Source organism: Daktulosphaira vitifoliae, unplaced genomic scaffold (assembly GCF_025091365.1).
Source record: "Daktulosphaira vitifoliae isolate Bord-2020 unplaced genomic scaffold, ASM2509136v1 Scaffold_2, whole genome shotgun sequence".
NCBI classification, from domain to species: Eukaryota; Metazoa; Arthropoda; class Insecta; order Hemiptera; family Phylloxeridae; genus Daktulosphaira; species Daktulosphaira vitifoliae.
The window spans coordinates 9,548,798-9,566,645 of NW_026099573.1; the positions used below are offsets into that span (position 1 = coordinate 9,548,798).

Sequence of the window (17,848 nt, forward strand, 5' to 3'; positions counted from 1 at the left end):
TCGGTTAATACCACCTCGGTGTAGGCGCTAAACATTTTAGCGAGCCGTTTCGAATATTTTCACGTTTATACCCGTGTGTGTAAACCCGTCGTATATAACCACATTCTCCCCCCCCCCCATTTACGAATAAATGTTGTTCCGGATCGGATCGCGTACTGTCGAGCGCATTACGGTACTGTTTAATACGAGCGGGCGATTATCGAATTAGCAAATTCAGTAAATTGTCGTTAAAACGAATCGTCTATGAAAACGTAATAATTGTAGTGTAACGCTCGTTTATAAATTTCGTCCGAGTGTAATTTCACCGATAATTTGGAATATTTAACACATTTTTTATCTTATCTTTAGTCTAAATAATATAAACACACGAGTGGGTAAAGGTGGCCTCCCCGAGGCACACCGGATGTAATTTCAATATAAAATCGGATAGAATATTATCGTTTTGTTACACGTTGACGTCTATTGGAGTAGAACCAACTCGATAACGGACCGTGTACACCCCCATTAAATTATATAATAAAGTATATAATATAAGTAATATAATATATATATACAGGGTGATTTTTTTATCATAACCCACTCAGTTACTTACAGAATAATAATAATTTAAAATTTTTTTTTTATTACTATCTTTAGTTACACATTATTCTTGAATTATTAACTATGTAATACACTAACTGACAATGTAAAAAGTATATCTATTGATAGTCATAATTGATAATAAACAATCCGTGACTGTGTTAGCAATGCCAATTACTATTGAATTAAAAATTCAAACATTATATTAAATTAAAAATATGTGTTACCATTTAAAAAAACAAAGTTGACACCCTTATCAGGCATAAGGGATGAACTTAAAAAGTATTACATAGTTAATATTTCAAGAATAATGTGTAACTAATGATATTAATAAAAAAAAATGTTTAAATTATTATTATTCTGTAAGTAATTGAGTGGGTTATGATAAAAAAATCACTCTGTATATATATGAAATTTTATTATTATATAGTAAAATGTTGAATATGCGCAGTATCCGCTCTCGACCGCGGATATTTGTGTCGGAATAAAGAACCGATAAATTAGTGCTAGTCGATCCATGTGACTGACCCCACATGGATCCATTAGCGTTATTATTGCGGAAGCCGTATCGATTACACGACCATAGAGTCGGTTTAAACGCGGTGTTGACGTATTACCTACGTGTATTAGTCGGTTTAACGTATTATAATTTCTAATAATAAATCGTTATTTGTAATTTTCGTGATATATCGGCGGGGTACGTCGACTCGTAACATTAGTAAATCGGTATATCGCGACGTACTGTTATTGATTATTATCAATAATACCGTGTTGTGGAAAAAATAAAACGCACGTACGCAACGGAAAGATACGTTTTTATTATTTTATCGAGATAAATTATCTTTTTGAAAATACAATAGCGCCGCCGAGAGTCACTGCAAGAGCGTTCCGTACGCGTTGTTTCTTCTCATCATCTCCACGTGCACCAAGCAATTGCACCTCTCGTAGTACGCCGACAGTATGTCGGATTCCACTTTGTTGGGCCTTGCGCTAAACAACTTGCTGCGTTCCGCCACGTCCTCCACCAAGGAATAACCGTCCAAGTTATTGCGTATCCTCTGAATCAACAAGCACCGGACCACTTTGTTGTACGAGCGCGCTTTGACTTCGAGCAGCATCGTCGAGTCGGGCACCTGCCACGGCGGCAGCAGATAGAAGCGCGCGATTATCATCTGGGGGGTAGTCTGGTTGTTGAGGACGGCTCTCTTGAAATCGCTGAGCTCCTGTTCGTACGCACCTGAAACATTTCGGAAAAACACTCTTTCATTACGATTTATTATTATTAGTATTTATTATTAATTATTATCCGTGTTTACCTGTACCCGTCGCTCTTTTAATAGAACTCCTGCACAACGGACACGTAGGATAATTCACACTCAAAATTTTAGTCGTGCACACGATGCAAAATTTGTGCCCGCAATTGTGTATCGTGCAACATTGCGGGACTTCATTCGTACAAACGGGACACTGGACGTCTCCTGCGAAACACAGTTCATAAGACGGTGGTAAATGTAAACGGATCTAACGTAGTAACTCGAAGTGAACGTAGTAGAACGCGAACGGGCGGTATATGAAAAACGGCGGCGTTTATTCCGGTCGCGATCGTACCGTCCGCCAGACGCGTAAACGAACGACGTAATCTGTACATTACATACGGTATACCGGCCGCCAGGAGGTAGGGGTTGAGGTGTGGGATAAATAGAAATTTTCATTCGATTTCATTGAATGTATCATATATAGGGTGTTTTGTAATATATAATATATTATATATGTAAAAGGTGTTTTGTAATATATAATATATTATATATACGTAAAGGGTGTTCTGCAAGTCAGGTAACGGGTTTCTTATGTTTTCATCGTCGAAATGACTAATTTCCACTACTGGACGCTGCTTTTTTTCAATTGCTCGTTCGAGTTCTCCGAACGTTTGAAAATTAATAACACAAAATTACCGATTATATTGTGATTACCGATTAACAATAGTATAATTAGATTATAAATTACAATTAACTCGATACTATTGAATTACCTTTGGTATTATAATAACCGATTCGATATTATTATTACGAATTTAATATTATAATTACCGATCGTATCGTAGTTGCCCATTTTAATATTACCCCCCGATAGTAGCCACAAACGTCCGAATGTACGATTGAACGGTTTTTATGATAAACGGTTTAATAAAAAAAATTTTCTAAACCTCGTTACTGTTGACAACGACAACGCCGTGTCAATTAAAAAAAAAAACAAACTCTACGGTCCGAGGGCGGTACCCCGAGAGAGGTCGCCGCCACGTAGTGCGATTACGAGTAGCGTTGAAAATTATTTAAAAAATATATATATAAAATAATTTTCAACGGTCCGTTTCCGTTTTACTATTTATCGCGTATGAAACGGTATGGTACCTTTTATGGTGTACCTTCTTGTGCAGCGAAACTCGTCCAGCGTATAAATTGTGTACCTCGTGTAGTGTATAAATAGTGTACCTCGTGTAGCGTACAAATAGTATACCTTGTGTAGTGTATAAATAGTGTACCTTGTGTAATGTATAAATAGTGTACCTCGTGTAGTGTATAAATAGTGTACCTCGTGTAGTGTATAAATAGTGTACCTTGTAATGTACAAATAGTGTACCTCGTGTGGCGTATAAATAGTGTACCTCGTGTAGCGTACAAATAGTGCACCTTGTGTAGTGTATAAATAGTGTACCTTGTGTAATGTACAAATAGTGTACCTCGTGTGGCGTATAAATAGTGTACCTTGTGTAGTGTATAAATAGTGTACCTTGTGTAATGTACAAATAGTGTACCTCGTGTAGCATACAAATAGTGCACCTTGTGTAGTGTATAAATAGTGTACCTCGAGTAGCGTACAAATAGTGTACCTCGTGTAGCATACAAATAGTGCATCTCGTGTGGCGTACAAATAGTGTACCTCGTGTAGCATACAAATAGTGCACCTTGTGTAGTGTATAAATAGTGTACCTCGTGTAGTGTACAAATAGTGTACCTCGTGCAGCGTTTAAATAGTGTACCTTGTGTAATGTATAAATAGTGTACGTCGTATACGACCGTGTATATTATACGACTAAAGCCCGATTTAAACGGTTCACGTGTATCATAAGCGATACCGAAAATAATATCTATACATATTATTTTTTGTAAATTCATTGTAGATTCGAGACATTTATCGAATACTCTGGGCGTACACAAATGGAAAAAAAAAACGATACACACGTCAACGTACCTTTCGCAGTATAACAGGCGACAAAAAAAGCCAGTAGAATCGTCGATGCCAGCCTTGACATTTTTTATCTGAAAAACATAATAACGGCGGAGTTAGAACGACGCAATTGCCGCCGCCGACGTGATTTATTAATTTTATAAAATTTAAATAAAATTAAATTGATCATTTTCAGCGATCGTTTTCGCCTAGAACGTCTTGTTCACGATGACACGTCTTCATTTGTAAATAATTTACGTTATTAGTCGCGTAACACAACGCGTTTCGCGTTGTTTATCGTAAATAAAAAACTAAAAAAACTAAGAAAACTAAAAAACACGCTTTTAAGCGTATTAATATATAAGTTTTAATAGTAATTAAAATATATNCGTTGTTTATCGTAAATAAAAAACTAAAAAAACTAAGAAAACTAAAAAACACGCTTTTAAGCGTATTAATATATAAGTTTTAACAGTAATTAAAATATATATATGTATACATACACGCTTTACACGTATACATACGTGTAAAGCGACTTAAGTGCGTAAACGTTCAACGCACGAGGTATAGCCGTGTTTGTTGGGCAGGCGTGGCGGGGGGGGAATGTTATACATGAGGCGTATACGGCGGCAGCGGCGTCGGCTGTAGGAATATACAAATTAATATTAACATTTACTTTAGAGTGGTCCTTAGTTATAGATTATAAAAAAATTATTTTAGAAATTCCTTGGTCTCACCCCCCAAATTTGTTTATATACATGTAAAAACTAACCAAAAAAAAATTTCACTTCAATCAGACAAATTTAACCCGTTCCTACTCGGGGTTGAAAATTGGACAATAGGGGTAGTTTTCTAGTGTTTTGTACTTAATTCGGAAATGAGCGATCATAGAAAAATAATTATGGAAAATAAATTGTTGACAATGTTATGGACTATAAGTTTAATTGTTACATATTTTTTTTAAACTCATTAGTTTTCGAGCAAAATTTTAAATTATACTATATTTTATCGATTTGCTGAAATTGGAATATTTACGAATACTACATTATATTTGACAAACATTTAGAGATACGAATACATCTTTTATACAATCATCGTTTATTATTTAACTATTAACAAATTCAGTACAAAACCGTTGTGTGGGCTAAGCACTCCCCCCCAAATTAAAAATACACAGTTGAAAAAAAATTGCTGATGTTAGAAATGTATAAATTATGCTAATTGTTTTTTCAGTTTCAAAATTTTTTACATCATAATAAAGTTGATTTTTTGCAGTCGCGATACATATTTTTATAACTGTTATAAGCAGTTATAACTGTTTGATGTATCGAATTAATCAATATTTTTTTAGCTTCGATGCGAAGCTGAGAAGGTATTGGTTTTACTAAGATGTTTTTTTGTGTCTGTTACCACTTTTTCTCATCCCTCTTCGAATGGATTTCTTTCAACGATACGCCAAAAGATCACAAAACGTATCTAGTCGAAGAAATTACCCTTAAAAATTGAAATAATTTCCCTCGTTACCCGTAAATGGGGGAAACCTCCAAAAAAATTACAAATTTAAAAATCGCTAATTTTCGAAATTTTTTCAATTTTTTTTACTAAAAACTACCGTATCTATTTCAAAAATAAACATACCAATATAATTTTTTTTATATAGATGCTTGATGTCTTTACTTATCATTTGGTAAATTTTTTTTGTAAATCTGCCCACAGGGAGGGATTTAAAATAACAACTTTTTCACCAAAAATTACTTTTTCAACTTAACTTTTTAAAATGTTCCAGAAAGTCTGACACTTTTATATATATCTTAAATTAAAGCTAATGTAATATACTTTAATTTGAAAAAAAAAATTTACCTCTTCACGCTGAAAATGGCTACCAAATGCTATTTTCGTGTGAAAATTCTCGATTTTATTTTTTACATTTTTAACTTTATAATACTATAACTTATTGAAAAGCGTATGGATCAACACAATTTTTTTATAAGAAATAATATTTTTTAATAATCTCTTTTTCATTCGATTTACTTTACCTTAATCAAGATATTAATAAGGAACTAGCAGATAATATAGCTTTTGGAATAATACACCAATTTTTTTAAATTAAACGCTATATAAAGATTTGCATCGAAGCGTTTTTTTTTGATAGCGATCCCGACAGCAAAAAATCAACTTTATTATGATGTAAAGAATTTTGAAACTGAAAAAAACAATTAGCATAATTTATACATTTCTAACATCAGCAATTTTTTTCAACTGTGTATTTTTAATTTGGGGGGGGGGTCGTAGCCCACACAACGGTTTTGTGCTGAATTTGTTAATAATTAAATAATAAACGATTTTTGTAATGTCGTATTCGTAAATATTCCAATTTCAGCAAATCGATAAAATATAGTATAATTTAAAATTTTGCTCGAAAACTAATGAGTTTAAAAAAAATATGTAACAATTAAACTTATAGTCCATAACATTGTCAACAATTTATTTTCCATAATTATTTTTCTATGATCGCTCATTTCCGAATTAAGTACAAAACACTAGAAAACTACCCCTATTGTCCAATTTTCAACCCCGAGTAGGAACGGGTTAAATTTGTCTGATTGAAGTGAAATTTTTTTTTGGTTCGTTTTTACATATATACAGGGTGATTTTTTTATCATAACCCACTCAATTACTTGCAGAATAATAATAATTTAAACATTTTTTTTTTTTATTATCTTTAGTTACACATTATTCTTGAATTTTTAACTATGTAATACTTTTTAAGTTCATCCCTTATGCCTTGGAGGGGGGTAAACTTTGTTTTTTTAAATGGTAACACATATTTTTAATTTAATAAAATGTTTGAGTTTTTAATTTAATAGTAAATGGCATTTGAATTTTTAATATAACTTTATTAGCTTATTAGATATAAACATTTAAAGTTTCAAAATTTTGAGTTAATATACATGTATAATACACATGGGATTGTAAATACAGGTAGCTAATTGGATTTTTATGACATTGCTGTCTCAGTCACGGATTGTTTATTATCAATTATGATTATCAATAGATATATTTTCTGTATTGTCAGTTAGTGTATTTATAAACTCATAACAATGTGCCTTACTACAATTGATAATAACAATGCTGTGTACCTGCTAATATCGATGTTATAAAAAACCAATTAGCTACCTGTATTTGTAATCCCTTGTGTATTATACCTATATATTAATTCAAAAACTTGAAACTTTAAATGATTATATCTAATAAACGAATTAAGTTATATTAAAAATTCAAATGCCATTTACTATTAAATTAAAAACTCAAACATTTTATTAAATTAAAAATATGTGTTACCATTTAAAAAAACAAAGTTGACCCCCTTCCAAGGCATAAGGGATGAACTTAAAAAGTATTACATAGTTAAAAATTCAAGAATAATGTGTAACTAAAGATAATGAAAAAAAAAAATGTTTAAATTATTATTATTCTGCAAGTAATTGAGTGGGTTATGATAAAAAAATCACCCTGTATAAACAAATTTGGGGGGTGAGACCAAGGAATTTCCTAAGTCAAAAAATAAGGACCACCCTAATATTCGTATATATAAATATTAATATATAAGCGAATGGACGCGGGAGGTATTGATCGATGAAAAAAAATATTCATAGTAAGGCGACGGCCTATAAAGTTGGCACGAGTGGCGGGGCCCTGTCACAATAAAAATTTGTATACATGTGATAAAATTGTACAGAAAAATATTGTGTAACGTCGGCGAGCGGGGTGGGGTGATGGCGTTACAAAGGTCTAGTCTCAAGGTCATAGACGACGGGATACGCGAGAATAATAACACATGCGCGCGTAGAAAGTGACAAACATATTTACATACAAACGTAATTGGTGAAACTGATACTACGAGCGCGTTAATAACGTCGCCATTCGTTTTACTCGTCATAAATAACAACGTGTATTCATCTCGTTTGTGGTAATAATGTAATTTATGACAAATAACGCGGCGTGTCGTCTTTTCGGACGTCTCGCGAAATGAGTTTTTACGACGGTGGCGATCAATGGAAATACCAACGAGCTAACACTAGTAGCTAACACTACTCACCCGATGAAGCGGCGATCCCTTTAACTAACACTACTCACCGGACGAAACGGCGATCCCTTTAACTAATAATACTCACCGGACGAAACGGCGATCCCTTTAACTAACACTACTCACCCGATGAAGCGGCGATCCCTTTAACTAATAATACTCACCCGATGAAGCGGCTGATAGCTAGTCTCGAATATTGGCTCTCTTCCCTCGTCGCCGACGAAACTGGGCAGATGCGCCCAATGGGTCCGTATATATCGCCGTGTTTTCGAGACGTTCCAATTGTGTTTGTTCGGCGGTTTATTTGCATTCCGCTTTTCGGAGCGCCGCCGCCGCCGCCACAGCAACAAATGTAAACAAATGCACAGCACGAGAATGGAACTCGCGCACAAAACCACAATAGTAACTGTTGTACTATTGTCGATCGATTTGAGATATTATTACGACTGTTGTAATAATCGATCTCGAATCGATTGTGATTTTTACGAAAATTGTAAAGAGTTAGAAAAATTGAAAAGTCAATTTGAATATATCATAAAACATTTAAATTTTAAACGATAAACACGCGTTAAAATCATTTTGACCGATAACAGCAAACGAACGGTTATAATAATTATCAAATAAAATATTTTAGTCAATTTTCGACTGACATGTTTAATTTGATAATAACGCACACGTTTCACAACAACGATCTAATTTCATTCGTAAACGCGAAAGAAATGCAATCGTAAATCATATTTTTATCGATATTCAATAAATCCCCGTTGATGAGGTACAGTATCGATTCGACAATATCTATTGATCGTTTCACGGTCAAATACGATCGCTAAGATAAACCAAGCAACAATAATCAGGCAATTTATGATTATCTTGTCTACGGAATTGCACATTGATTAGTTTTTACTGTGGCAAAATGTGCTCGCAAACTCAAAATCGATGCTTTTAAACAACAAAAACGACTTGGCCAATTCTAAAATTTTAAAAGTAATTTTGTTTTAAATAAAATTACCTAACCGAAAATTTAAAAAAAAAAGTAACGGTTGCCATTTAAACTTCTCGAGTACTTAATTACCTGTCTTCTTAAGTAGAAATATACCTTGATTACTACTCTTTTGCATTAGGGTTGAACTTTAGTGGTAATCAGTCAAAATGCATTTAATTATTCAATTAGCATCTAAAAAAAAAAAATTATTAAAAAAATCAATAGCGGTCTAAAAAACCGTCGTTTCCAAACCAAACTTATTGAACACTTTGTATATTGTATATCGATTGTATGTATACATTTTAAAATATAAAAATATCGTAACGATATTGTCTATTCGAGTTTTACAAATAAATTTATCACCACGAAATTATCGTCATTACGCAACAACATCGTTCAAATAAAATAAAATAAATAAAACACGACGAGCTCCGCCACGGCCAATAAAAATAACGGTTACTTTTTCTATGAAAACATGTATACGTGTTATATTTTAAAAAGATTAACGGGCATCCGATCCGTTTTTATCGTTTTCAATAAAAAAACAAATTTTTATATCGGTCGATGTAAATTTTCTATGAAATATATCAAATTTTCTTATAGATTTGACGTAAATTTTTAATTAAACGCACGTTATTCTACAAAATATATGACGAATAAATAAACATATTACATATTCAATAACGTTTACTAAACACAAAAAATTAATGAGTATTTTTACGGTAGTATGCTTTCTTTGCGGTTTTAAACGAATATATATTGAGAAAAAAAAACAGGACTGTTTTAAAAGTACGCCTACTCGTGTACCAGGTAAATAGTACAGCTCTCGTACCGACCGAATCGATGACTAAAGTTCGCTCGGTGACTAGATGATAAAAGACTCGGGAGGTGATCGTTTCCATCAAAATTGACCGTATTGTTTCCGCCAAACCTGAATAAGTTCGGTTTTTCTTTTGATCTTCTACCCGTCTATCTACTAAAAAATTTGAGATCCGTTTAGTTTTATCCGCGACGAACCAGTATCGATTTAGCATATACTTCATCATGTAACGTTTCAGCATAAAACATCGGTTTTAGGTTAGGTAGCCAGTACCGAATTGTTTGGCTTTTATTGAAAGTTACGTTCAGGTCTGTATTTAAGATTTTGGCGCGGGGTATTAATATTTACGAGCAAAATAAAGCAATTTTTTGTCCCATCACTATCAAATGACATTGGCCTCCGAGACTTTTTGCCTCTCCTTCCTAACCGTCTCTAAATACAGTCACGTCGTTTTGAATAATTACTTATTTTATCGCATAAGTACACTTTTATAAACAAAATATGGCGTTTTACCGGAAGTAAATAAATTATAATAGATAACCATCTTAAGTATGTGTATATACAAAGTGGAACCAATCTAACTGACAATTCATATTACTTAGAATCTACATTTTATACTTTATACTTTTTCTTTTTTTAATCAATTTTTGCAATATAGAACTATATTTAAAATATGTTTTATGTTATTTTTCGCAATTACAAAAAATATTTTAAAAATTAATTCTTTTATTGAAATTTTTTTTAAGATAACCGTTTTATAGATAAGTTTTAAAGAAAAATTAAAATACCAAAAACTCTTATTTTAGTTCAGTAGTTACGATTATATAACATTTTGATGATTGTTAAATTTTAATTTTTTTTTACAATTTTCCTATGGTATCAAATGTTGGTCCATATTATGTAAAGTACACGAGTAAACACTTATTCAAAAACGAACAAATCAATATAATTTTTTTTTTTTATAGATGCGTAATGTCCTATTACCTATTATCGTTTGGTATATTTTTTTTATAACTCTGACTCTTTACCTGCTCCCGTAGGGAGGCGATTTGAAATGACGACTTTTTCACAAAAAATTTACTTTTAGACTTGACTTTTGAAAGTGTTTTGGAAGCACTGACACTTTTATATTTTACCTTAAATTAAAGCTTATGTAATATACTTTATTATGGGGAAAAAAAATTCGGACTTTATTTTGTCTTCACGGCGAAAATGGCTACCGTATGCTACTTTTGTGTTAAAATTTTCGATTTTATATTTTACATTATTTACTTTAAAATGCTATAACTTTTTGAAAAGTATATGGATCCATACAATTTTTTTAATATTCTTAATAATAATAATAATAATACTTTTTTGATTCGACATACTTTTTTTTTTAATCGGACCATTTCTCTATATACGGGTGGGGGGATTAAAAAATTAAAAACGCATATAGAAAGTAGTGTTCATGCATTAGTGTACAAAATGTATATGTAAATAATTTTGTTATCGTAATATTCTCTCGCGTCTCTCATTGTAAAATTTTCTCTTCCCTTATCGTGTGTTTGTCATCTGTTATTGTAAATAGTTAATTTTAAGTGTTTGTGTTTTTCTGTTTATCGTTTTATCGGCAACTATTACTTTTAAAATTATTATGCGTATGATAAATTGTTTGTCATTACCTTACTTTTCTTTCTTTCGTTGATATTCGGCTACTGTAGCCTAGTGGTTCTTTTTTGATTGTACAAAATAAATTTACTTTAATTGTTTTCTTAATTGTAAAGGCAAATTAATTATTGTAATAATATTATTATTTTTTTTAATCAAGCTAAAAGTATTAAATTCTTATTGATGAACAAAAAATTGTTGATCTTTTGACGAAATAATCGCCTTCATCCGACAGGTAATTAACCACATTTTATTTGTCAAATTTTGTCAAAATTAGTTATTTGTCAAATTAATTAAACTTAAAGTTAAAGTATAAACAAGTAGAACTTTTTCAACTTAATTTTTGAAAGTGTTCCGGAAATACTGACACATTTATACAAAAATTTAATTTGGGGGGAGGGGTTAGAAATTTAAAGAAATTTAGATGTGACAGTACCCATATTATTCAATGACAAAAATTCCTGTTTTCGATTACTTTATTGTGGAAATATTTATGGTATGGATATGATATTTTTTATTGTTTATCGTCCAAAGTTATCGTTTAGCTTATAAATATTGGGGGGGTGGTTTCAACCTCCACAATCCCGCCCCCTTGCATACGCCAGTGCATTTATATATATCTTAAATTAAAGCTTATTTAATATACTTGAATATTTAAAAAAAATATTTGGGACTTTATTTTGTCTTCACAATGAAAACAGACATATCAAAGTTAATAAAAAAAATACCATTTTTGTAAATAAATTCCTTTTTTTTTTATTATATAATTATTTTCTTTGCGTGTGTCTGTCATGGTAGTATAATAATGTTAATTTATGGGTTTGTTTTTACCTACAAAAGACGGTATTATTTCGAGTCTTGAATACTCGGTTTTTTCAAATCGATTGACCTAGAAAAACAATTTTTAATAATTATTAATACTCTCCGATTGTTTTTCGACAACTATGAAACACAAACATATCGAGACACCATGACACGATTTTATTCATTTCGATTGGCTCGGCCGTTGTTAAAGCTTTCAGAGACACTCTACGGTATTATACGGTGACATGATTAGCTTATGATTTGATACGACCAAAAATTTAAATATAAAATATATGTGTAAAATATTGAAAATAAATATAGTTGTTAAATCGTATAAAACTAACAATTTACGTATTCTCAAAAGTATTTCAAATGACGGTAGATCGCCAAATACTTTTTATTATTTTTTTTCATCGAACAATTAATTTATACTAAATATACCAAATAACATAAGAATACAATATTACGTTATGATAAAATACATATACATCAGTATTAATTTAATTTAAAATTTTCATAAATTTTTAAATTATGAAAAAATCAGCTATCCCGCCTGAAATCACCACGAGTTTACTCGATTTTAATAGTAAAATGTTGAATGTTTTTAGTTTCATTTAAATATAATTTTTCATATTATAATATTAGGTAAGAAAAAATAAATTACATATAGTTTTAATAGAATTAATTTTCCATACCAATACAATTATATCATAAGTTTAAAAAAAAAAACGGTAGCACAGTGGGGTCGAGGCACAGTGTGGACGAGGCATAGATGGGACAAGTATAGATGATATCTGACAGTGATTAATATCACTATCATAAGAAACGCTTCGATGCAAATCTGTAGATAGTGTTTCCTTTAGAGAAATTGGTGAAATATTTTAAAAGCAACATGAACTCTTATTTCTTTAATTATATCCTGATTAGTAGTTCTTTGATTTTAAAATATAATATATGAATAAATACTATTTATAGTTTTTAAATTTAGTATGAAATTGTGAGGCTAGCTATAATGTATGGTTCATAGTGTTGGGCGGTTGATAAGAAAGTAGAGCAGAGAATACGTGTAACAGAGATGAGAATGCTTAGTTGGATGAGTGGAGTGAATAGAGAAGATAGGATAAGGAACGAGTATATAAGAGAAAGTATAGGTGTTGCGTCAATCGTGGATAAGATGACAGAAAATAGACTTAGATTGTTTGGTCATGTTCTAACGAGAGAAGAATCGGAAGTTGTAAGAACAGTTATAGAAATGATTGTTAAAGAAAGAAGAGGTAGAGGAAGACCAAAAAAGAGATTGAGGGATGTTATTGAATGCGATATGAGGAGATCGTGTCAAGTGGAAGTTTAGGATGAGGGTGGCCGACCCCAAGTAGTTGGGATTAAGGCAAAGAAAAAGAAAAAGATTATCAGAAATTCCGGTGGCAATAGACATAATATGATTGTTGTTTCGGAATGTACAATTTAGCGTTTAGTTGGGTTTAAACAATATAGCGTCAAATCAATTACCTACTCTATCGCTTGTATATTAATATACACTACACTTTAATGATACAATAAATAAATAAACTCACACATACACACATATGCATTTATAACATTGTGTCTAATGTAAAGTTAATATTATTAAGAAGTGAAAAATAATTTATTTTATTTTTAAGAAGTTTGAACAGTAGTGGTATAAGATTGATTCATTCTATATTTGAAAGATTTCAAATTAAAAAAGTTTTGGATGTCAAATAATCAGAATGAGAAAGTATATTTATAAAACTCCAATATAAAAAACATTTTAGTATAAATGAGTGGATAAAGCTCCAATGATTTCGTTTAATGCCAAATAAATAAAAAAGGCTCTGCCGTTTCGTTGCCTTAAAGATGTTTTAAAAAAACCTAGCATGATTTCTACTGTATAAGTTAGGCTATGGTTATCGTGAACTGACTTAGCCGTTTCGTTGCCTCTTAGTTAGGACATTAGAAACTATCCAGACAAAAGTTTATCACACCTCAATTAGAGGTACTACGTAATTATTTTTTATATCTACTTGTCTTTTTCGTTCTAAACCCTCGAACCATACGACCCCGATAGAACCACAACATCAGGTTCTCATCATATACAAGGCCCTAGACTATTTCTATTTTTATTTTATTAATTTTTGTTTTTTGAATTATAACAAACTATTTATTTAAAAACAATTATTATTCTAATAATATCAATATAATTTATAAATAGAAGTGTTAATTATCTTAAATGAAAATATAAAATTAACAAACATTATTGTGGATACAAATCAAGCAGCCTAATGTTATCACATATTATGATAGTGACGAGTATATTACATTACAATACTATTTATTATAAAATAAAATTTTGTTTATTTGGAAGTATTACATTTAGCCTAGGAAAAGAAGCGTTATACAAATTAAATATCTTCTGATTATAATGAATAAAAACTGTAAAGTNCACACATATGCATTTATAACATTGTGTCTAATGTAAAGTTAATATTATTAAGAAGTGAAAAATAATTTATTTTATTTTTAAGAAGTTTGAACAGTAGTGGTATAAGATTGATTCATTCTATATTTGAAAGATTTCAAATTAAAAAAGTTTTGGATGTCAAATAATCAGAATTTATAAAACACCTATAAAAAACATTTTAGTATAAATGAGTGGATAAAGCTCCAATGATTTCGTTTAATGCCAAATAAATAAAAAAGGCGTTTTTTAACTGCAAAGTATGTAAATTTAATTTATAATTGTAAATAATTGATTGAAGTTTGTTTTAAAAAATATGTTTCATAATTCCAATAACCTTTCCTCATTTTCACCATCTGCATGACCATGATTATCAAAACCATGTGTTTCGAAAGATTCACAAAATTTTAAANTGTTTCCAAAGATTCACAAAATTTTAAACATGATAAAATACTTATTATGCTTACTTTTTCGAATGATTTATTTAATAAATTTGTAAATAAAAATATTCTTACAAAATTATCATTCATTCCTTTAGAATCTGAATATAGACAAAAATGTTCAATATTTTTGATGGATTTATTTTCATCCAATTCATTTCTTACAATATACATTATAGTTTCAAAATTGATTTTCGATTCATAGTCTGAGTCACTAATTATATCATTTGAAATTAATTTAAAAAAGTTGGGTTTTATTGTATCTATTATGCGTTCGATATTTAAAATCAAAATACCATGATAATATATAAGATTTTGATCATCTGAGGGTAAATCTGTAAGAGATTTGAACATTTTTTCAAAATCATGAGCTTCTACGCCATTAAATAACAAAGTCAAATTTTGAAGTGAATTTGCTATTTTATCTATGAAATATTTTACTTTATCTATTTGTTCATTGTCTAACATTAAAGAACTGTAGATAAAGTGTTTTTTCATTAAATTCATTAAAACGGTTTTAAAAACGTTTAAGACTTTTCGTTGATAAACTCCAATTCGTTTTATCCATAAATCAAACATAAAATAATTCTTTGCTTGTTTGTATGCTTCATGTATGTCATTATAAATAGCATCAAACGTATCTTTACTTTGTTCACCGAAATCCATTATAACAATTCTCAATAATTCTTTGTTTTCAATTATGTCGCACATATAAATACTTCTGAGTGAGAATGCACTTTCATCTTTGTCCCCAATTACCAATACATTTTTGTTGATTTCTCTTCTTCGATTCATAACATCTATAAGATTCGTGAGAGTTGAATATTGTTCCGAAATATCTGAAGGAGTATCTTTTACGTCATACTTATTATTTTTTCGACATATNTTACGTCATACTTATTATTATATCTACATACATTTAAAGAAAAAAATATTAAGAATGAGCGAAGGATTTGGTGAGCATTTACAATATTATATGGACATTGATGTATTTCATTACCAAACAATCGAATATAAGAAATATAAAAATANGCGGTTTCTTTTTCTATGAAAAACATGTATACGTGTAATTTTTTTAAAAGCTAACGGGTAGCCGATCCGTTTTTATCGTTTTCAATAAAAAACAAATTTTTATATCGGTCGATGTAAATTTTCTATAAAATATACCAAATTTTCTTATAGATTGACAAATATATAAAATATATATACAAAATATAAGACGAATAAATAAATATATTGCGTATTAAATAACGTTTACTAAACACAAAAAATTAATGAGTATTTTTACGGTAGTATGCTTTCTTTGCGGTTTTAAACGAATATATATTGAGAAAAAAAACAGTGTTTTAAAAGCACGCGTACTCGTGTACCGGGTAAATAGTACAGCTCTCGTACCGACCGAATCGATGACTTAAGTTCACCCGGCGACTAGATGATAAAACAATAATGATAAAACAATCGTCGTCGTCGTCGTCGTCGTAGTTTGTGATTAAAGTCAAAAAAAAACTCGGGAGATTATCGTTTCCACCAAAATTGACCGTATCGTTTCCGCCAATCCTGAATAAGTTCGGTTTTTCTTTTGATATTCTACCTGCCTATCTACTAAAAAATTTGACATCCATTTAGTTTTATCCGCGGTTCATTAGCATATACTTCATCCATGTAACGTTTCAGTATAAAACATCGGTTTTAGGTTAGGTAGCCAGAACCGAATTGTTTGGCTTTTATTGAAACTCACGTTCAGGTCTGTATTTAAGATTTTGGCGCGGAGTATTAATATTTACGAGCAAAATAAAGCAATTTTTTGTCACATCACTATCAAATGACATTGGCCTCCGAGACTTTTTGACTCTCCTTCCTAACCGTCTCTAAATACAGTCACGTCGTTTTGAATAATTACTTATTTTATCGCATAGGTACACTTTTATAAACAAAATATGGCGTTTTACCGGAAGTAAATAAATTATAATAGATAACCATCTTAAGTATGTATATATACAGAATGCAACGGATCTAACTGACAATTCATATTACTTAGGATCTACATTTTATACTTTATACTTTTTATTTTTTAAATCAATTTTTAAAATATAGAACTATATTTAAAATATGTTTTATGTTATTTTTCGCAATTACAAAAAATATTTTAAAAATTAATTTTTTTATTGAAATTCTTTTTAAGATTTTAAGATAGCCGTTTTGTAGATTAGTTTTAAAGAAAAATTTCGACCTGTGTATAAAAAACAATTTTTTTAATTTTTAATAATTATCAATACTTGCCAATTGTTTTTCGACAACTATGAAATACAAACATATCGAGACACCATTACACGATTTTATTCATTTCGATTGGCTCGACCGTTGTTAAGGCTTTCCGAGACACCCTACGGTATTGTACCGTGACATGATTAGCTCATGATTTGATACGACCAAAAATTTAAACATAAAATATTTGTGAAATATTGAAATTAAATATAGTCGTTGAATCGTATAAAACTAACAATTTACATATTCTCGAAAATATTTTCAAATGACGGTAGATCGCCAAATACTTTTTTTATTGTTTTTGTTGATATCATTAATCAACACACTGGGTACAGTAATATTATTTAAGATAACAGTTTAATGTATTTTTACTTATGTTAGTATAGTACAAGGTCAAAGGGACACATTCCTTTTACGATTATGTTGTTTTACTCAATGCAGCCTATTGTATACATGTTTACAGTTTAGTCGTAGTTTCACCGTCTATCGAGTAAAGTGACCCGTTGCCGTTGTACATCTC

General features: G+C 30.4%; 2 protein-coding genes and 1 long non-coding RNA gene across 5 annotated transcripts in view; all 3 read right to left on the reverse strand.

Annotated features, from left to right (window-relative positions):
* Positions 1-1,373: 1,373 nt before the first annotated feature.
* LOC126897419 (uncharacterized) lies at positions 1,374-9,212 on the reverse strand. Of its 3 annotated transcripts, none has more exons than XR_007702100.1 (6): positions 9,131-9,145; positions 8,964-9,065; positions 8,056-8,861; positions 3,829-3,896; positions 1,896-2,057; positions 1,374-1,816 (listed from the first exon to the last, which is right to left on the reverse strand). It is a non-coding gene; the product is annotated as an uncharacterized LOC126897419 (long non-coding RNA). The 3 variants fall into 3 exon arrangements; XR_007702101.1 differs by having other exon boundaries at positions 9,126-9,140; XR_007702099.1 differs by having other exon boundaries at positions 8,964-9,212.
* A 3,656-nt stretch (positions 9,213-12,868) lies between these two features.
* Positions 12,869-17,848, reverse strand: part of LOC126897391 (uncharacterized) — a 112,202-nt gene continuing 107,222 nt past the window's right edge. The window contains exon 2 of the transcript XR_007702091.1: positions 12,869-13,997. The gene's annotated coding sequence lies outside the window, so the exon portion shown is untranslated. The remainder of the gene's footprint in view (positions 13,998-17,848) is intronic.
* LOC126897392 (uncharacterized) overlaps positions 14,662-17,848 on the reverse strand; it is a 17,586-nt gene continuing 14,399 nt past the window's right edge. Inside the window, exon 2 of the mRNA XM_050670942.1 lies at positions 14,662-14,960. Within this exon, the coding sequence (XP_050526899.1) occupies positions 14,945-14,960 (16 nt within the window). The 3' untranslated portion in view covers positions 14,662-14,944. The remainder of the gene's footprint in view (positions 14,961-17,848) is intronic.